We start from the raw sequence: 21361 nt of genomic DNA, 5'->3' as shown, positions 1-21361 counted from the left end.
TCTCTGTAACTCCACCTCTCAAATAATCTTTTTTTTTTTCTTTTTTTTTAAGACACTGAGCCACCTCAGCACCTGCTCCCCACGCCCTGCTTGTCTGAGCCCTCAGTCTGTCCATGTGCTGACAGCAAGCTCGGGAGGGTCCTGTCCCAGCAGAGGAGCACGCTGTGTGGTTCACAACTGGGACCTCGGGAGAGTCGCCTGTCTCCTCCTCTGTAAGGGGGATTATGAGTTGCATGGATTAGCAAAGCGTGTGCAGGTGCCTGGTGTGCCACACAGCTCAGTGCAGGTGTCACGGCTCTACCCAGGTCTGCCCCCTTGGCCAAGCACTGTCCTTGCTGCATAGAGGCCTGCCCTTTTGTCTGCTTCTGATGGTGCAATTATGGGTCTGGGGACTTTGTTCTCAAAGGAGGTGGTATGAGCTGGCCCAGCTCCAGTGTCCTGCCAGGCTTCTTGGATTGACAGAGAGAGAGACTGAGCCTGGCTCGGGAGGTGAGGCCAGAGATTGGCTACAGCAGGTTAGATGAGTTGAAATTGTTAAAATGCCCATACTAACTAAAGAAATCTACAGATTTAATGCAATCCTAGACATTCTTCACGGAAGTAGATAAACATTTTAAAAATTTGTGTGGAGGGGCTGGCATTGTGGCATAGCAGGTAAAGCCACCACCATGTGGGTGCTGGTTCCAGACTCATCTGTTCCACTTCAGATCCAGCTCCCTGCTAATGCACCTGAGAAAGCAGAAGATGGCCCAAGTGCTTGAGTCCCTGCACTTGCATGGGAGATCTACAAGAAGCTCCTGACTCCTGGCTTCAGCCTGGCCCAGCCCCAGCCATTGTGGCCATTTGGGGAGTGAACCAGTGGATGGAAGACCTCTCTCTCTCTCTGTCTGTTCCTCTCTCTGTGTAGCTCTGATTTTCCAATAAATAAATAAATCTTTATAACAAAATTCGTGTGGAATCACAGAAGACCCTGAATAGCCAAAGTGATCCTGAACAGAAAGAACAAAGCTGGGGGCAACGTGACAGCTGACCTCAAAGCTCACTACTGAGCTCCCTTAACCACGATAGCTTGGCACTGGCATAAATCAGACATGCAGCCTTGGAGGCAGAATCCACACACCTGCCACAGAGCCCTGAAAGAAACCCACATATCTGCAGCTGATGTGTCTTCAACTAAGCTGCTGGGGAACCCATCCTGGGGACAAGACAGTCCGTTCTATACATGGGACATGGACAACCAGAAATCCACATGTGAGAGAAGGTATTAGACCTCTGTCTCTCACCTCTTTCAAAAACCAAATGGATTAAAAGGTTTAAATATGAGACCAAAACTAGGTTTCTAGAACCTACTTGAAGAAAACAGAGAGAAAGTTTCATGACACGATCTGGGTGGAGATTTTTATGAATAAATCCTCAAAGGCACAGGCAACACAAGCAAAGATGGGGTTCAGGTTTAGAGCAGGGTTCCGTGGGCGGTGGGTGAATGGGGTTGGGGCTGGGATCGGGACTGGGAAGCAGAGGGGCTATGGCCGTACTCACAGGCTGTGCTGGGCAAACGTCTTGCAGGGTGTCCAAGGTCTCCAGTGCCACTGGATACCGAGTGGCGGGGGCACCCCGGAGGCGGTGCAGGTGAGGGCCTGGCGACTGTGGCGGGAGTAGATGCTGGGGGAGGCGGCCTCCTTCTCATGGATGTGGGGGGGCACTGCAGGGCACAGGCAGATGGCTGGTCAGCTGGCCTGCCCCCAGACACCTGGGCCCAGCCCTGGCCACGGCCCCATGTACCATTCACCACCAGTTGCAGGCTGATGTTGCATCTCAGGCTGGCTGCAGAGTTCCACAGGGCAAGGGTGTAGATGCCCGCGCTGGCTTCAGTCACCTCTTTGAGTACAAGGGCGTGTGGACTGTGGCGCCCAGACACTGCCTTCCTGTCTTTGTACCTAGAGGCCAGGAGGGGAGTTCAGTGACCATGTGGATCCTGCCTTAGCTCCAGCTGGTAGTCCCATCCCCTCCAACTGTGATGCAGCTGTCCCTTGAAATCCATAGGACCCTCCTGGATTCCAGAATCTACTGCTGTTTGAGTCCCTTATGTACAATGGCATGTAGGATCTGCATAGAACCTGTGAAATTATTGTAGCACTGGATGACTGATAATGCCTAACACAATATAAATGCCATGCAAAGTTGTGCTGTATTGTTTGGGGAATAAGAATAAAACATTCTGCACATACTCGGTACAGACACAATTTTTTTCCTCCCCAAATATTTGCTATCCCTGGTGGGTGGAATCCATAGAGGTGGAACCCATGGCAGGTTCATGTTTACTGCTGGGAGGAAGGAAGTAAGAGCCCTGAGGCTTGTCCTGCAGTCCAGGCTGCTGCACACTTGTTCCTGGGCCAGGCCGAGAGGGCCCGGCAGCGGAGGTGATGTCCCAGGCCTGATCTGCCTGTTCCCACAGCCGCACCAGGCACTGGGCTTGGGTCTGGACTCACTTCCAGAGCCTCCAAACTGTTTTCACACACAGTGAGAAGAGACCATGACTCGTGTGTGGCAGCCTCCTTCTTCTCCCTTGCCCTGCCTGTGGCCATGACCAGCCCTCTGCAGCCAGGGTCACCAGGCCCAGTCAGGAGGGTCCTGCCCCCTGCAAGTCTTTGGCAGCGGCTCTTCCACACTGACTTGGGGACCAACTGCAGGGGTGTCCGTTGGTCCTGTCCTCCTTCAGGACCCCGGGAAGAAGATTCAGTCCCCATGCAAGACAGCCCAGATCCTGCCCACGAGGGGCGGTCCCTGCCTGGCTTTCTGCCCCCCGCCTCCCGAATCTGCCTGTTGTTGATTTCTCTAGAGCTGGGCACCTTGCTTGCGTGTCAATCTCCATTCGGGGCAATCAGCACATTTCCTTCCTCCTGCTTCCTTGGGGTTTGGCTATTCCGCTCATCAGAGTAGCCCTACTCACCATCTTGATTAGACAGCCCTAGTCAGAAACAGTGGTTCCTGTGTGTAGCTGTTGGCTGCCACTCCCACCCCACCTCCACTGAGCTGTGAGCCCTGGGGGTGGAGATTGTTTCTTCACCGCTGTACCCAGCACACGGAGGTCCCTTGCAGCTAGGTGCCTGCTGTCTGGGTGTCAGAGGCCTCATATCTCAAGGGGGCTCCTCCCCAGTCCTGAGCCAGACTTTTTGCAACCTGAGTGCTGGGAAATGGTCCCCTTGGGACATGTCGGCCAGAGAGGTGCTACGGTGGGGTCTGGGAAAGGGGCGCAATGCCCCTCTGGCAGAGACCAGAAGCGAGAGCGGTGTAGGGATCTGCTTTTGACTCTCCGCTGTGATGCCATGGCTGGGACTAGAGGCAGGTGATTGGTCTGGGATCACAACGCAAGGCAGAGCATGGGTGGAGTTGAGGCTGTGCTGTCTGCCTAGCTCTGGCGAACAAGGCTGCAATCCTGAGTCTGTCACCAGCCAGATCTGCGACCCCAGGCAAACCCCTCACCACCATAAGCTACTGTGTCCTCCCCTAAAAACTGGGGAAACCAAATGCACCTTGCAGTGGGCAAGGAGCCCAGCTGCAGCAGTGTCAGTAGGTGGCACTGCTATTGTGCTGGGCATGCTGTGGGGCTTCTAAGTGTGGCCTGCCTGTCTGTCCTGGAGGCCTTCCCTCCATGTACTGGTGTGGTCCTCATTGGAAGATGGCACCTGTGGGGCTATGCTGGCCACTGGTGCCCTGGGGCAGCTGAGCGCTTCCTGGAGGCAGGTATTGGCCAAGCCGGAGGAGAAGGGCTGCACATGCTGCGAATGCTCCCGCAGGAAAGCCATGTGAGACTCATTGCCTGGGGAGTGGGCTGGAGACTGATGTGGCACAGCGAGTGGCTTGGGGGTCCCCACGTCCCCAGGAGCTGCACCTGTGAGTGAGGCTCCAGGCAGCAGCAGTGTCCTCAGGACCGTGCCCAAGGGCCCCTGTACTGCACCATGTGTCTCCAGAGGACCCCAGGATCTGTGGCTTCAGAAGGGTCATCCTGGGCCTTGGGTGACCAGGACCCTCCCAGGAAAAGCTTGCTTTTCCACCTATGGCCAGAGCAAGGGATATTGGCTCAGGATGCCTGGGCCTGTTGTTGCCCTGCTGGGAGGGTGGTGCCCCAGGCTGGGAGGAGTGTGGTTCCCTTGGTCAGAAGGAGGAGGACAGACTAGGAGGAGCTCCAGGCCCAGGTTGGACTGCTGTTCCTTTCCCTGGCTTGGACTACAGTGCAATGTATCAGGATTGGGACTGAGGATGGCTCACATGGCCTGAGGGTGTATGGGGTGGTGCTATGCCCTCCTGAGCTCTCTGGGGAGCACCTGGTGGGGTCAGAGCCACTACTAAGAGTCCCATCAATGCCTCTGGCACACTCTGCTCGGGGGGTACAACATTCTTTCAGCTCAGAGACTGGCAGCCTGGCCTCAGGCTTCCTGGATGCTCTCCTGCTCACTGCCATGCAACCCAGCTCGGCCCAAGGCTGGGCTGCATGACACTGGGTCAGAGCCACATAGCATCTCCAGATTTCTGGACAGGAGGCTCCTGGGAGAGGCAGGAGCTGGAAAGAGGCCCAGAGAGCCTGAAGCTGTTGCCATGGGGCAAGCCCTGCAGGTTACCCAGAGCACAGGTGGGCTTAGGGTACATAGGAAGCAGGAGACAACGCCTCATGTTGTGCCCATCACACCCACCCATGCCTGAGGGTGTTGTTCAAACTCTTCACAACTCGGCAGCAGCGCAGGCCACCTCCTTGGAGTTGGAATCTCGCCTCATGTGCACGCCCATTGGAGGTCTCCCAAGACAAAGTCCCCAGCAGGACTCAGCACATGGACTCTGGTGAGGAAGGACACTGCCTTTCTCATCCCTGGGCCCACTGTGGGCTGGGCTTGGCAGGGAGGTGCCGGGGAGCTTACCACTGGAACTCGGGAGGGGGGTACGCTGCCAGCTTCACGGGCAGCTTCACCAGCTCGTCTCCTGCGGTTGCCTCCAGGACAGGTCCTTTGAGCCACTCCACGCTGATGAAGGGCTTTTCTGCCAGATAGGAGGCATCAATGTAAATCCTGGGCTGACCAGTGCTGAAAGGGGGTGGGGAGTCGCAGCACGGCTCCTGCGTCCCCAGCAGCCAGACACTGCAGACTGGTGCTTGCTGGGCCGTCCAGCGCTCGGGAACTGGGCAGGGCCTTCCGCTCACCACCCTCCCTTCCTCCTGCTCAGGTGCAACATGACCTCTGACTCCAGGCCCCACTGCCCAAGGACCCTGGTTCCCCACCCTTGATGCCTGCCCCAACCTAGGCAATGTGGGGCACGAGAACCCTGAGCTTGGGCCATACCGTGCACGATGACCTCGGTGCTCTCCCGGAAGCGCTGCACGCCGTTGTTGGCCTCGCACACGTAGGGGCCTAGGTCACGCAGGCTGACGTTGTGGATGGTCAGGATGCTGGACAGCTCTGTGTGAGTCTGCTGGGAGCGCCGCTCGGGTACCCACTTACCCCGCTCTGCCTGCCCGCCCCAGGGGAAGCCCGGGGTCAGTCGCTGGGCCTCGGCAGGGCTAACCCACGGAGGGCACAGGCCCGGTCCCAACGGTGGGGGCTCCGGGAGCCTCAGACCCAGACCCAGATTTCTCCTTGGGGTGAAAGACATCCCCATCACGCTGGGGCACATGGGGCTGGCCGACCTCCTCCACGCAGTGGCCCAGAGCGCACCAGGCACAGGTAGGCGGGGGCAGCTGCTGAGCTCACCTGCTTGCCTGGGTAGTCCCAATCAAAGGTGACACCTGAGTTGAACTCGGCCCACACAGTGCAGTTCAGGACTAGCTTCTCCCCCACCAGCAGCTCCAGGGACTTCTTAGGGAACAGCTGGATGTCGTAGAGCTCGTTGCCTGGTGACACAGGAGCAGTTATCCCCCAGGGCTCTTGCGGGGCGGTGCACACAGCATGCCAGCTGTGGCAAGGACAGCACGCTTCCAGGTGGGTGTGGCCTGCATCCTCCTGCCCAGGCACTGGAGCAGTCATGGGGCTGGGTTAGTTACTACCTGTGATGTGGACGAGGAAGGGGTTGGACAGGAAGTCCCGGCCGCCCCACGTGGTCTCGCATTGCAGGTAGAGGGCGTCTCGCAGCAGCGGCGTTGGCACCCGCATGCCTTGGCGGTCGTCCCATACCACCTCCTGCCCATCGGGCCGCAACACTGAGTTTTGCTGCAGGGACATGGCCATCATCAGCAGCTGGTTGCTCCCTCTCTCCCTCCTGGCTAGGAGAGTGGCTGCCTTGCCCGGATAGGGCGAGAGGGCCAGATCCCAGGGCAGGGGTGGGGAGCTGGAGGCTGTGTACCGAGCGCAGTGTGACGTTGAGGCCAGGGACGGACACCAGGCAGGGCACCCACATGGAGTCCTTTCTGTTGACCAGGAGTGTGTCGGGCTTGTTGATGAACGGCTGCTCGAAGTCTGAGGAGAGGGTGTGGGTGATGGGGGAGACTCTGGCCAGGACTGGGGCAGCGAGGCAGACCCGTGGGACTTGCAGCTGCTGCTGCTGCCCGCATGCCACCCTCCTGAGCAGGGTGAGGCCCCCTTCCCTCCTGCCAGTGCCAGGATCAGCAGGCCGGCAGGGAGGGGATGCAGGGGCCTGGCGGCCTCACCTCTCACGAACACGTAGGTGCTGGCGGCTGTGGTGCCCTCGATGCGGGCCTTGATGTACTTGTAGTAGCAGTGGTAGCTGCCTGTGTTGTTGGCGTGCGCCTCGCGCAGCAGCAGTGCCTTGCAGTAGGGCCTGGTGTCACTGCCCTCGCAGTCTCGCATGACGCCTGTGTCCTCGCTGTCCTTCTCCTCCGTGGCTGGCACTGCCGGAGCCCCTGGCCAGGCCCACTCGAGGGGGTGCTGTCCCCTGGTGGGGGACCGGGGGAGGTCAGAAGAGGACAATCCCCAGAGAGCCTCCCTCAAAAGCTAAGCCTTGCAGATCGCTGTCTATGGCAGAGGACTGGATGGTGCAGGGGTCAGGTGCACACAGCACACACTCAGGGCAGGGCAGTCACGAGCCCCAGGGAGCCAGTGTCTGGATCACAGCTAGGGCTGCAGGGAGGCCACCATCTCTGGGCACACAGAGCCCCTGGGGGTGGGTGAGGTTGAGGCTGGATGAATGCAGTCTGCCTATGTCTGTAGGGCTTCCAGGTACCCACACTGGGGACAGGCTGCCTTCTGTATCCTCAGCCATCACTTCCTGCCATGGGGGAGGGGGCCCACATACCTGCAGGAGATGGACAGGCTGTCGCTGGTGTCAATGATGTACACCTCGTCTGTGATGTTCAGGGTCGGGGGGGTCATGGAGTAGCCACTCACCAGGCCTGAGGTGGGAGACAGGGTTAGTGTGGCTTGTAGTCTGGGATTCACCTGACAATGTCCATCAGGTGCTGTGAGGTCTTCTTGGCCCACGGGAACAGTCCCCAGCCTGGGGCAGGGGCAGCCTGGTCTAGCCATGTGCACCTGGAGTAGAGGCAGAACGGTTCCAAGACACCACAGCCTCCACCAGAGACTGCCTTGACGGCAGATCTGCCCTAGGGGAACTGTGGTCAAAGTGTGGACTGAGCCCAGGCACTTGGCTCCAAGCCAGCTGTGGTGCTGGCAAGGAGAAAGCCTCCTCCTACACTGGCCCTGTGATCCCATAGCTCTGCCTGAAGGCCCCTCCTTCTTGAACCCCAAGCAAACACTCCCTGATCATGGGTGAGTCTTGCACATTCTAGAGCCTGCCCCTCTGTTCCCTACCTGTGACCCCACCCTTGCCCAGGCCCCATGGGCGATTCTCTGGCCCAATCAGCTTCTCTGCACCTGCACAGCTTCCCACCGGCTGCCCCAGTCTCCTCCATGGGCTCCTGACCTGGGCCTCCCCCGACGCCTCATTCTCCCCATAGATCATCTCTTTACTCGCACAGAGAAACCTGTCTCCCTGGCTGAAACCCATCCTTGGCAGGTGCAGGCTGACTGGGACTCAGCCCTCTGTCCCACGGGACCCCAGCCTGCTGCCTGCATTTGTGCATGTTGACAGGTGTGGGTCCATGTTAGTTTCTGTGGGTCTGCGTGTGAGTCTGTTGTGTGTCCATGAGCATAGTGTGTGGCTTTATGCATGTACAGGGGTGCATATTTATGCATCAGTGACAGAGTGGTGTGTGCACCCACATGTACATGTATGTTGGGGGTGGGACTCTGGTGGGGTGGGTCGGGCCCCGCAGGAGGTCTGGGCTTGGTGCTCTGGCAGATGTATCCTGCCAGGGCCAACCTGAGACAACAGGAAGGGAGGACTCTGTGTGGCCAGAGGCCCAGAGCTGCGTCCTGTCCCTTCCCCCAAGTCCCTGTCCTGGAGGGGGGAGGGAGACACAGCCTCGTCTCTCGCCTCCAGTGATTTCTAGTCCCATAGGTCCCTTGGGGTTCCTGTATTCCCTTCCTGAGGCTCTCCTTCACAGGGTCCAGGGCATGTACCCCTGCCTTGGGGACCAGCTGCTCTTACTCAGGTGGCTCCTACCTCATCTGTGCCCCTTGTGGCTCCTGCTGTTAGAGCACATGGACTGAACTGTGATGGCCAGATCTGAAGACATCTTACTAATCCCCAAACAGAAGCTGATGAGCAATATGGTTCCAGCAGGTGAACACAGGAATGGCTGGATGGATGATGGAGGGAAAAAAAGACTGATGGATGATTGATGAATGGGTGGGTAGGTGGATGGGCAAATGAACGGATGGGTCAGTTCTGAGTGTGTGTATGTGTGTGTGTGTATGGATTCATGGATGGGTGGTGGGTATGTGAATGTGTAGGAGGGTGAATGGATGGATGAATGGGTGAGTAGATGGATGGATGGATGGATGAGTGGTGTGTGTGTGTGGATGGATAGGGGAGGGAGCCTTAGGGACAGTACACCAATAGAGGAAGCATCCACACCACTGTGCTGAACAGGACCATCCATAGTTCTTGCCGACCCTTTCCTCCCATCCCCGCAAGCTCGCCTTTGCTTTCACCAACCTTCCACAGTGCCCTCTGTGATCACCAGACTTTGCTGCAGACCCTAATGTCCTCTGATGGCTCCTCTCATCTTATCTAGAGCCTGGCTTTCTGGGGACATCACTGCCCTGGGGCAGTTGCTGCTATCACCCACATGCCTGAGGGGACGATTCCTGTACACACCTGATGGCACCACCCTCTCCCCCTCTAAACCCTTCAGCAGTGGCTGTGCTGCTCACTTCCCCTTATTCTCTGTAGACCGTAGCTCACCATCCCCTCCTGGCCCAACTCAGCCCATTCTACATGATGTCATCATCCACCGATGACTCACCAGCACCCTAGCCTCTCCCCTGGCCACGCACACTCATAGGCATGTTCTGAATCCTCCCCACCTTCAATCCCGCACTGGGGCCCATCTTCTCTCTTTCCTCCTGGCTCAACGCCCCTGTTCCACTGCCACTCAGCCCTTCAGCCTCATCAGAAGCCCATGCTCCTTCCTCCCACCCACGTGGCCCTGTCCTGGTCCATGGAGATCCATGGCCCCACAGTTGAATTGTGCCCTGAGGGGAATCCCCAGACTCAGACCCCCACCACCTTCCTGCCAAAAGCTCTTCCCTTGACAGTATCCATCTCCTCCCTTGGGACACGCTGTGGACGGCCACCTCTCCTCCCCCTGCCCATCTGTCTACCACCAGCACCTGTTGGGCCAGAGGCATCCCAGAGCCAGCTCCTGCTGTCCTGCTGGGGTCTGCGCAGTTGCACCCACCCCCTGCAGCAGCTGGAGCCCACCTGCCCTCTTCCACACCGTTATCTGTGGTATTTTAAAAACACAAATGGGCTACATCAGGCTTACTTTACCCCACTGTGGACTTCCCACTGCACTCTCCCAAAATCCAAACTGCAGACTGGGGCCTAGCCTTTCTACCTGCCACCTAATATTCATGTCCTTCAGCCACCATAGCCTCCAGACTGTTCTCAACACATCGGCTGCCCTTTCCTACCTCAGGGCCTTTGCACACACCTCTGCTCCCATCTCCTCTCCTCTTCCTGCACTGTGGCCTCCTCTCACCTGAGGCCTCAGCTTAGATACAACCTCCTCACATCCTACAAAAACCAGCTCCCTTCAGCTTCCTGGTGCTTACTCGGTCCTCTGACCATGACTTGTGGTGCTCTCATGAACTTCTTTGTGTGTCTAATTGTGTGCTTCTATGCCGTCCTCAGAGCAGTTTCAGTAGGGCAGGAACCAAGACAGCTCCCTTTTCTAGCCCACCCCATGGCTGGCACAGGCTGGCACAACAAATAAATGTTTGTTGAATGACTGAGTGCATGGTTGGGTGGATGGAGGGACAGATGGGAGGAAGGGAGGATGGACAGGTAGGAGGATGGACAGAGGAGGGGACATCCAACAGAACCTCCACCATCCATCTTTCTTCCGGCTGGAAGCGTGCCAGACCCCGTCATTCCCGTGGGAAAGATAGTCCCTGGTGACTGCACGCCCCTGGCCACTCAGCGGCGGGCCAGATTTGGGCCTAACACTGCTGTGTCCACAGGCTCTGGGGCGGCCCAGCCCCCACCTGCAGCTCTGAAGAAGGTGCATCCTTCCTGCCTGGCTGTTGTCTGTCTCCGCTGGCCTTCCCTTCCCGCAGCAGGAAGTGCTGTCATCCCGGCCTCTACCACACTCCCCCTGCCTTCCTGTTCCTGGCCTGGGAACTGGCTTCTTCCTTCCCCCCGCCAGCATGGCCCTGGCCCCAAGGCCTGCAGCAGAGGGGCCCGGGGAAGGCGCCGGCTGGGGTCAGCGGGCCAGAGCGCACGCCTCCTCTTCTCTGTGCTGTCAGCAGCCCTGGGACACCCTTTGGCCTGGGGCCATGGGGACCTGTGTGTCAGCCACAGGAACAGTGGACAATGGGTGTCCTGCTGCCTCCTGCGGCAGCACCACCCCTCGGCGAGGGACGGGGTGGGTGGGAAGTCCTGTGGGTATGCGCTGGTCATGAGCCAGGCAGTGGCTGGCTGTTGCTGTCTCATCTGGTCTTCCCAAAGCCTGGGAGCGGGGCTGGTAGGGATCACAGGAAGTCTACAAATGTGAGGAAACAGGCTCCAGCCCTGGCAGCAGCGGGCAGCTCCGCAGCTGTGCAGTAACAGGCCCGTCCCTGCAGGGGGCGCCCCAGCCTCCTTTCCACAGGCACAGGCTGGAAGGGCTCAGACAAGAATCTGGCCCCTGTGGGCCTCAGCTCCTCCAATCTGAAGCCCCAGAGCCGCTCCTCCTCCGCAGGAGAGCACATGGCCACCTGGGCCCTGGTCACTGCACTCCCCCCTTCTGGGGTCTGTTCCCTGCATGGCCTGGTCCCTGCAGACAAGGCCCTTTAAAGCACCAATGCCAGGCTTCAGAAAGATCTCTCCTGGGAAACTGTGGCACAGGCAGAACTGAAGCAAGAGAGTGAGGCTGACTTTCACTTCATGGACATCTCGGTGTGGCCCTGGGGAACTGCCATCCCCTCTGCCCTCCATCCCACACAGAATTCCTATTTTCCTCTGCGTCCACCTCTATGAGATTTGGGGACATGGTCTAGTGAGACAGGGCCTGGTTCTCTCTGCAGTGTTGGGGACAGCACTGCTCCGAGCTGCTCCTGGGAGCTGTTCCTAGGAGCTGCTCCTGGGAGCTGCCTGCAGGTGCATAGCTGAGTCCACAGGGCAGTGAAGAGGGAGAGGGCTGGGGTCACAGCAACATCTCTCCCACAGCTTCCCTGAACTCAGCCTGCTGCCTGGGCTCCGTCCCCCACCTCAGCCCAGCAGGATATCAGGACCTGAGGGTGCCTTCACCGGCTCTTCAAAGCCATCTGAACCCAGAGATGCCCTCGATATGGCCTCCTGGCAGCCCCCACCATCCTGGCTGGCTGCATCTCTCAGTCCTGCCACATCAGGACCTCGCCCACTGCCCTGCCTGGGTTTGCCTTGTGCCCTCTGCCCTCCTCTGCTGCCCGGGCCCAGTCAGTGTGCTCCAAGGCCTGTGCACCTATCCCTGGTGATGAGGTCAAGAGCATCCAACCCCTCTCAGCTATGATCTGCAGCAAGGAGGGTTTGTGTCTCTAGGTAGTTCCCAGGCTATGATGGCATGGGCCATGACTGCCTCCCCAGGTCCTGCACACAACGACACCAGGATCCTCTGTGAGCTTGGAGGTCACTCTGGCTGAGAGTATGAGCAGGAACAAGGGGACAGCTGGCCAGGCATAGCTGGGCTTGAGGTCTCTGTGCATTGGTTCTTGGTCTGGGCAGAGTGGAGAGACCTGTGCCAGCTCTGTCTCTTCTCTGGGTCAGCCATATGCAGAGTCCTGGCAGGGTGGGGTTCCCCCCTAATTCGCGGGCAGTCCCTGTGCCTCCAAACCTGCAGTGTGAAGGCCAGGAGGCCACCAGCCTCCCACTTCACCCTGTAGGCCTGGGATGGCTGCAGTGGGAGGGGCTGTGGCTGGATCCCATGATGCCCCTCTCTCTGGCTGCAGGGCTTTAGGCAAGTTGCTTCTTCTCTCCAAGCCTGTTTCCCCACTGTGAAACAGGGCTTGCTAGGACCCACAGGCTGCAGAGAGCACAACAGCACCTCAAGAAGCCCCGCGAGCAGAGTGCTACCAGCTTTTGCACACTGAGCCTTTGCTGTCACCACCTGCTGAGTGTGAGGTCGGAGCAGAGGCATGGGGGTCAGGGAACACCTTGCTGGCACAGATGTGGTCTTTGTAACCTAGGGCTTTGTAGGTGGATTAGGAGCTTGCTGGCCCAGGAGGTGGCATCGGTGGTGGGGTGGCTGGGAATGCCAGGCTCCTGCCCCTCCCCTCCGCTGGCTGGGCTAAAGAAGCACTTGGCAGTCATAGTGTTCAGACACGTACACTGTCCTGGCCACAGGGTGATCTCTCTCCCCTCTTCTCCCCCTGTCCCCACCATCTGTCCAGCTTCAGTGTCCCTCCCATGGACCAACCCCTGGTGTGGCCCCAATGGTCCCGTCCTTACCTGACGTACTTTCTAGAACACTGATCCCTGTCCGGCCTAAAACCATTCCCAGCTTCCCAGCTGTTTGTGGCTGGAATCTGAACACCTCTTGGTCTCCTTGCCCCTCACTCAGTGCCCTGCCCACCCCAGAAGACTTCACCATCCATGTGACATCCATGACGTCACAGCTGCCCCCCTTCTCAGAGCCCCTAGGGAGGCTCCTCTCCTCCTTGTAGCAGCTGCCTGAGTTCCTGTGCCTTCTCACCCTCGCACAGCCAGCATTGGGCTTGGCTGGTGATTGGCCCAGGACTGGCCCGGAGGACCCAAGGGACAGAAAGTACCTAAAATATGGGTAGGTATAGAAGGTGAGGGAGGCAGTGCCAGGAAAGGTGCAGCTGCCAGGTACTGGGGGAGGGGCACATCAAGCGAGCAGTGGACCTGGGGGGCAGCCGATCTTACAAAAGGTCTCTAGGGCATCAGGGTCCAATGTCCGAGAGGTGGCATCCATCCACCACTCGAGGGATTTCCTTGAGGAATGCAGCCAGCTACCTGCCCTGCCACTCCCTTCTTATCCCTTGATCCCCATGGCATTTGGGCCAGACACCAGACATCGGCCACCTCCGTGACCTGAGCCACTTTGCCACTAGCATCTAGTGAGCTACTGGCTCCTTTCATCTCAATTTCCCAGCTTCTAGGTTGGGTCCAACTAGCCCTAGTGGGAGGCAGTTTGTTTAACCATTTCGACACCGAGGCGTGTTTACTGTTAGAAATTCAAGCATGGGTGTGGCAGGCGTGGGCCCTGCCTCATCAAAGTAGTCTCTTCCGTTTTATAGAACTGAGGGCAACCTTGGTCTGAGAGAGAATAAAGTCTTCCCTAAGCCCATCCGAAAGCCTGGGTTTTACATAGAGAGCGGGATGCAGAGCACGTGGGAATGAAGCCCCTTCCAGGCCTGGCAGACCTCTGGGGGTGGTGTGTGTGTGTGTATGTGTGTGTGTGTGTGCAGCACCTTCTGCCTGGCTTCTTAGCTGCCCCCCTGCAGGGCATCTGTGGGGCTTGGGAAAAGCCATGGTGCTGGGGTCAGGATGTGCAGTGGCTGCCACTGCTAATCTTTTGGGGACCACACCTGTGATGCAGACGGTCCCTTGGGGGCAGCCAGGGAACAGTGGGAAGGCTGAGCCAGGACTGGACCTGCCGGGGAGCTGGGGTACCTGCACACCCCATGCAGGTGGCAAGGGGGAAGGGGCCTGAGCAGATGCTGAGTGCCCAGCGCGGAGCAGCTGCCCTGGTCTCCCTGGGGTCAGGGCTCTGCTGGCAGCCAGCAGGACGAGCTGTGTTATCAGACAGCCCAGCTGGCTCAGAGGTGGCCCCCACTGCTGCTAAATCGGGGCCACCGGCTCCTGCCGCAGGAAGAGGGAAACGCAGGCAGGATGTCCTCTTCTGTGGCCGACAAGTCCTTTCCCATGAACCCCTGCTGACCCTGTGGGCCACGTGGCGGGGCTCCCCCATCTGCCACCCCGACCTGGCCAGCCACGGACCATGGTGGGGCTGGGCCTGAGGTTTGCCCTGCCCCCCGCTCTCCACCAGAGCACTCCCCCGGAGTGCCTCGGTGACGAATGCCCACACTTTCCTGCTCCCACACTGTCCCCTCGGCGTGACCGGAAAACTGAGATCTCAGAGGAAGCCAGTGTCTGAAAAAGATCGAAACTCAGGAATCCCTGGCTCCAGCCGGGACCTGTCGCCTGGGTCTCACTCAGATGCCGAGCCAGGGAGAGTGAGGGTCCTCTGGAGCCCTCTGCCTGCCCACTCCCCCACCTGCAAGGGGAGTCTCAGAGGGCCATGGGGCTGAGGCTAGGCCTAGGCAACAGGAAATCCGCCCAAATGCCAGCAGGAGGGATACAAGCCAGCACAGAGAAGAACCTTCCTCCTCACACTTGGACCTCACTCATTTTCCTGGATAACCTCATTCCACTCTGCCCCATCACACCTGCGTGCTCCCAGCCTTCCTCCCTCCTTGTCTGGCCTAGTCACGTGACCTGGGATCTGCAGGACAGCCCGATGGACACTCTACGGGGAGGCCATGGGTTCCTTCCTCCTTCCAGGGTCCCCACCTGTTGCACAATCTCAGGACCCCCCTGGTGCTCTTCCCTTCCACCTGCCTTGCAGAGAAAACGGCTTCCTTGCTGCTGCTGCCTTGCTGGCTCCTGTCACTGTCCCCTGTGTGTCTGACTGTCCTCTTGTCTCATTCACCAGATCTACTTTCCTGCTTGTGGCACTTTGAGACGGTCGTTGCCCTGCCTGGGGTTCCCTTTCCTGGAGTTCTGCAGGAAGCCGGTGGCTGGAAGTGACATCGCCTTCCTGTGCAGTCTTACAGTCACCTGCTGGCCGCACAGAGGCTGCTGAATACTTTCATCTCTGAGCCACGGATGTCTGTTGCCATGTCTGTGTCCCTGCCAGTCTGGCATCGGGAAACCCCTGCAGAATGGGTGCAGGTCCAAATCCTCCCTCAGCCACCCTGAGCAGGCACCGTGGTTCATGGCTTGTATGAATTGCAATCTCCTTCCTGGGCCAGTGAGCCACTGCTTGGGGTCAGGGTGGGGAGGGCATGCTGAGGAGTAAGCCAGATAGTTCATCGTCTTGGGCCTGGTCCTGGGGATGCTGTGCACTGGGGAGGCAGCAGGGCCCCTCAGCCGCAGTCCCAGCCTCAGGTCTGCACTGGAGTCTGCAGAGCACTTGGGCGCCTGCATCCTGCCTCATCCCCTTACACTGCTGTCCACCTTGGGCCTGCGGTAGGGCTGAGGGGCAGGGACTGGCTCCTGCATGACTCAGGCCACAGCAGTAGCCAGTGTCCTCAGCCTCCTGTACACATCCCTGAACTGACCGGCAGTGCACACAGCCCTCTCTCTGCAGGGACTCTGCTGGGATGGGACTGTGGACCTGGCTGGGTTGTGAACCTGGCAGTGCAGCCCTGGCATGCACAGCCCTTGGGGGCTGCCAGCCTGCTCCACTGCTGTTCGCAGGGAGGTGGAGGTGCAGGTGCAGGGAGAGGAAAAGGAACTGAGGCCACAGAGCAAGGCACTTTGGGACACAGCAGGGGCCAGAGTTCACTTCTATGACCATTCTTATACCTTGGAGGGTCAGCTTAGGGTTATCAGGCTGCTCGCCTGCCTCCTGCTCTGGCTATCCTGACACTTGACAGTACTTGGGGGTACAGGACACAGCACCCCTTAAGACTCAGGGCTTTTAGGGTTCTGCTTAGCGCAGCTGGGGCTGGAGGGAGGTGAGTCTCTGTCTCTTGTCATTTCCCTGCCAGCCTGGGACACCTCCTTTCCTGGGTGTCTCCTTGTCTGTCCTTTGCTGGTCGATTTGATCAGTCACCTGCACGGACTGCGTGACATGGCCTTGCCTCTTGATGCGCCTCCACCTCCCACACCCTCTGGCCTCCCCAGGTTCTTTCCTCCTCCTGTGGAATCTTCCTCATTTCTCTGGAAGCTCCCCTCCCCCCGGGCCTCCTGACCTTAGTGTCCTCTCTTAGACCCTTGCCTCTGCTTCCTGTCCAACGTCTCAGTCCAGCCTCTCTCCCAAGTCTCAGTTAATGTAGCCTGAAGGTGGGGGGGGGGGACAGCTCCCATTCCACACCCAGGCGGTCCAACCAGGGCCCCATTCACTCCTCCACTCACACTCACTCAGTCACTCAACACACACAGCCAGAGCACCTGGGAGAGCCTGGCCATGGGATGGGTGCAAGGGTCCTGGGAGACCCTCCTCCCCCAGGCTCAGCCACGCCTCCCTCTCCTCCCCTGTCCTGGGTCCTCCGACCTGGGGGAGGAGGGGACAGAGAGAGCAGAGCTGTGTGGTCCTAGAGACCTGGACCAGAGGAAGCAACAAAGCCACCTCCATCCGCATATCTCTCCCTTCAGGCCTCTTCACGCCTCCCTGCACCTGGGGCACCCAAGAGGCCCCGTGCCTGGTGATTCCCAGAGCCACGCCATCTCCTCTGCGGTCCCATCCAAATCTCCACTCCCGCCCACACCTGAACTCTCTCCTCCGACCCTCGACCCTCGGCCTCAATCTCCACAGCCCCCTTTCCCAACACACCTGCGCTCTCCCCCCAAGGGCACAAACCCAACCCCGCTTCTCCTCTGCTTGGTGGCAGACTCTGCCTTCTAGTCCAGGCTCCTTGGTCCTCCTTCCTCCTGTCCCCTCAAATCCGAAGAGTCCTACGTTTCTGCCCTTTCTGCAGCGCTGGTCGCCCACGAGAAGCGGACCTTGGATTCGCCTTAAGTCCGTGCCGGCACCTGCGCCCTCGCGACCGAGGTTGCGCCGCGGAGGTCCAGAGCCCCTGCGCCTGCATCGCGCCTCCCGGCTGGAGGAATGATTTCCAGAGCCCACGAGAAGCGAGCTCAAGCCTGGGCCAGGCCAGGTCGGTCGCTCCGGCTCCCTGCGACGCCCCCGGGGATTGCGGGCCGGGCCGTACTGCGCCGGGACCCAGGGAACAAGGAGAGGGGAAACGCAAGATCCGGGCTACGGCTGCAGCCCGACGGAGCTCGCTCCGAGAACACTGGACGCAGGAACCGGTCGGGCACCCAAGGCGCAGCCCGCTGGCCTCTCCGGCGCCGGGACAAAAGTCCCGCAGACTCTTCCTCCTCGCCGCGCTCCGGGCCCGCGGATTCCTGCCCGTCCGCGCCGCGCGTACCCCCTTCACCTCCAGTCCCGCGCTCACCGTCGAGGAATCCGAGGCAGAGCCAGAGGAACAGGCCCGGCGCGGCGCCCCGCGGCATCTCCGGCCGCTGCGGCGCGGGTGCGACCTGCGCGGCCGCAGCTAGGGGCTGGGAATGAGGGCGCCTTCGGGCAGCCCGGGGCGGGCCGGGGCGGGGCCGTCGCGGAGGCGGGCCGGGGCGGGGAGGGGGGCCCTCCGACCGCCCCTCGCACCTCGCGCAGGACCTCCCAGCGGTTGCCGGAGAGTGCGGGGTCGGCGAGAAGGACCTCAGCTTTGCTCGGCCCCTCTCCAGAGCCCGCACTTCCCAGTCCGCGGCGTCCTTGTCCGGCGTGGCCGCCCCGGGCAGTGGAGGTCACTGACGATGCCCACCCCTCGCCACGCTGGGAAGCAGCTGGGGCCTGGCACCAGGGATGGACGGAAGGCGGTCGCTCACGTTTCTCCGTCCTTTGACAACATTGAGCGCCGCTGCTTGAAACAGCAGTCGGTCCCATCTTCGTCACCGTCCCGCAGATGTCCGCTTCCCGAGCGGGAGGCGTGCATGGGGGCTGCGCCCGTCCCCGCCTGCAGGCCTGGTCTCCGCTGTGGGTCCTCTCGAGGTCTCTGTGGCGGACTCGTGCCCACACTGGCCCCTGGGGTGACACCGTGCTTTCTGGCCTGGCCACCCTCCCATATGCCTCCTTTCTGTTTTCAGTTCTCCCTCTCAACATTTCTTTAAAAATAAGTCCTGCGACGATGACCGTCTCACCGTCTTCCCTCTGCGTGTGCTCACTTGGTTCACACTTCCCCATGGGTCCCCAAAGCCCGTTTATCTTCGCCCTCAAATGATCCCAGAGGGTCGGCTGCAACCACTACCGCTCTCAAGGACGAGGCAGCACTGAGAGTGTTAAGTTGGAATCGTGGAGACCGTTTTGCTGATTTAATAAGTAACGTTGGAGGAATTAAGACAACCAAATAATGAATGGGTAGACTTTTTTCCCTTAGTCCTATATTTTGTTGCTTTCTTTCAATTTTAAAACAAAACTTACTGTGATATGTAACACTTGGGCGAAGTATATAAGACATCGGTGTATTATAAATGTGAATTTTAGAGCAAACACCCATATTTGCACTACCCAGGCCAAAGGATATGGAATGGCACTGGCATTCCAGAAACTGCCTGCCTTCCGCCCCCACCCCACCAAAGATTTCCACTATGATGGCTTTATCACTTTCCTGCTTTTTTCATTATTTCATGAAATAATGCTTTGCTTATTTAAAAAAGTGATTTAAATAGATATGTAGCAGATATATTTAATCCTTAAACACTTTTGTGAGATTCATCAATACTGCTTTGCTCACTTGCATACTGTAGAATAAACAGTTTATTATGCATCTACTACTGATGGAAGTTGTTGCCTGCTGTTACCAGTTTCCAGCTTTAGCTGCTATGAACAGTTTTGCGTATTTCCTGGTGTTTATGTGCCCTGTTCCTCTCTCTCTCTCTCTCTCTCTCTCTCTCTCTCTCTCTCTCTCTCTCCATAGCTGCAAAGTGGCAACTGTTTTATTCTGCTCTTGTTTTTATGGGTCAGGAATGTGAGAAGACTTGGCAGGGTAATTTCTGCTTGGGTCCCTCAAGCTGTTGTTGTCAGCTAGCGAAGGTTTGACTGGATTGGATGGATGGTGGTTGGTGCTGGCTGTCATGAGCTCAGCTGGGACTGGCAACCTGTGCACCCATTCATGGCCTTTCCAGCATGGCAAGCTTGGGATGGTTGTTTTGTAGGATGCTGTTGGCTTCTGCAGAGTGAGCATCCCAAGAGAGCCAGGTGGAAGTCTTACCATCTCAAAGAAGTCAAAACCTGCCTAGGAGACATACCCATCAGCGCTTGATGGGAGAGGCAAAGTCGTTCTCCAGAAGAGCATGTGGAATGGGAGGTACTGCTGAGGCCATCTTTGGAAAATACCCTTAACCACCATGGGCTACATCCCGTTTCCATTCCGTGTCCCACTTTTCACTTTCTTATTGGTATCTTTTTATTTTTTTTCCCCAGGAAAGGGGAAGATCTTAATTTTCATGCAGCCCTCCTTATGACTTTTTTCCTTTTTGTTAGTGCTTTTAAGTCTTCACTCTTGATGTTGTGAAGAGGGTTATCTTTTCTATCACTCAAATTTTTAAATTGGTTTTTCTTTCACATTTAGATAATTGATTTTTCTCTGTGATGTGAAGTAGACAGGGGGCCAGGTTTCTTTGTCTCATGATCACTGATGAAAAGGTCATTCTTTCTGCACTGTTTTCTAATTCTAATTTGCTCATAAATTTCAGGCCTACACTGAATGAGTTATTTTCTGGGTTTTATTATTTTTTTTTCTGTACCGATGCTATGATGTCTTAATTACCTTGGCTTTATAAAATGGTGTGTCTGAGAGCATAAATCCTCCCAACATACTCTTCAGAGGTGACTTTGCAGCACTTAACAAGTTGCTTTTGTATTCAAATTTCAGACTTGTTTTGCCAATTTCTACACACAGGTGATATGCTGTGACTTAGAGACTTCAGTGGTAATTAAGCTATAATCAGTTTGAGAAAAACCAGCTTTTTATTTGATTCATAAACAGAATCTCTATTTTTAAATGTTTGATTTCTGTCAATAATGTTTTATTGCTTTTGTGTATATCTCATGGGCATATTTGTTACATTTATTCCTTGATATCTATTATTCTTATGCAATTTTAAAGAAAATGTATGTTGGCATTTCATTTCCTTGTTTGCTCTTTGTGTATAATTATACATTGTTTTTTGAAAAAATCAGGTAATTTTTTCTCTGTGAGTGAGAATTTAGGTTTTTCAATATACCCTAGATACAAATTTTTTTATCAGACCTATGATTTGCACATATTTTTTCTAGATAGTTGCTTTCTTTTCATTCTCCCCAGAATGTCCTTTGAGTAGTAATTTTTAATTTTCATGATGTTTAAGTTATTATTTTTTTGTTGCGGATTTCACTTTGTCTAACATTAATATAACCACTCCAACTTTCTTAGCATTAGTGTTGGCCTGGCACCTTTTTGGGGACCTTTTACCTTTAACCCATATGTGTTTTTATATTTCAGTTGTGATTGGGTCTTGTTTTTATTTTGCATTTGACACTTTCAGCTCTTTGATTGTTGATGTGAATTAAGTTAAATTTGCCATCTTGATCGTTGTTTCTTATTTGTCCCATCTGTTATTTGTTTACTTTTCCCTCTTTCTCTCCCTCATTTTTCTTGGACAGAGTATTTTTATGATTTCATTTTATCTAATTTACTGTCTTATTAGCTACACTCTCTTTTATAGCTTTGGTGTTTACAATATACAACTTTAACTTATAACAGCCCAGCTTCATATATACAACCTCACATATAATGCAAAACCTCACAAAAGTCACTAGTGTTTCTTCCCTCCAAGCTCTCAAGCCAGGTATTGTTGGTCTCATACCTATCGTTGTATTTCACAATGCAGTTTCAGTGTTTTTGTTTCATTACTTATATTTTAAGGTACTTAACTAGGAAGAAACAATCTTTTATCTTTACCATTTTTTGACATTATATTTTCATCAGGTAGCATTTTCCTTATGCCCAAAGAACTTCCTCCAACACTTCTTATAATGTGAATGTGCAAGTGATCAATTCTTTCAGCTTTTGAATGTGTGTCTAAAAAAGGATGTTTCTCCTCCTTT

The 21361-nt window shown here is 56.5% G+C and overlaps 1 protein-coding gene across 4 annotated transcripts in view; it reads right to left on the bottom strand.

The window, feature by feature from the left end:
• FLT4 (fms related receptor tyrosine kinase 4) overlaps positions 1 to 17997 on the bottom strand; it is a 39485-nt gene extending 21488 nt beyond the window's left edge. For 2 of the 4 annotated variants that reach the window (XM_051833789.2, XM_051833790.2), the window contains exons 1-10: positions 17673 to 17828; positions 7237 to 7333; positions 6632 to 6876; positions 6328 to 6440; positions 6032 to 6194; positions 5739 to 5878; positions 5331 to 5499; positions 4914 to 5031; positions 1783 to 1937; positions 1540 to 1702 (exon numbers count right to left, since the gene is read on the bottom strand). In XM_051833789.2, coding sequence (XP_051689749.2) covers positions 1540 to 1702; positions 1783 to 1937; positions 4914 to 5031; positions 5331 to 5499; positions 5739 to 5878; positions 6032 to 6194; positions 6328 to 6440; positions 6632 to 6876; positions 7237 to 7333; positions 17673 to 17730 — 1421 coding nt within the window. In that variant the 5' untranslated portion in view covers positions 17731 to 17828. Of the gene's footprint in view, positions 1 to 1539; positions 1703 to 1782; positions 1938 to 4913; positions 5032 to 5330; positions 5500 to 5738; positions 5879 to 6031; positions 6195 to 6327; positions 6441 to 6631; positions 6877 to 7236; positions 7334 to 17672 lie in introns of all 4 variants that reach the window. The other 2 variants (XM_051833788.2, XM_070075813.1) reach the window with 2 other exon arrangements.
• Between the last annotated feature and the right edge of the window lie 3364 nt (positions 17998 to 21361).

Source organism: Oryctolagus cuniculus, chromosome 6 (assembly GCF_964237555.1).
Source record: "Oryctolagus cuniculus chromosome 6, mOryCun1.1, whole genome shotgun sequence".
Lineage (NCBI taxonomy): Eukaryota > Metazoa > Chordata > Mammalia > Lagomorpha > Leporidae > Oryctolagus > Oryctolagus cuniculus.
This window is presented reverse-complemented; position numbering and strand designations above follow the sequence as displayed.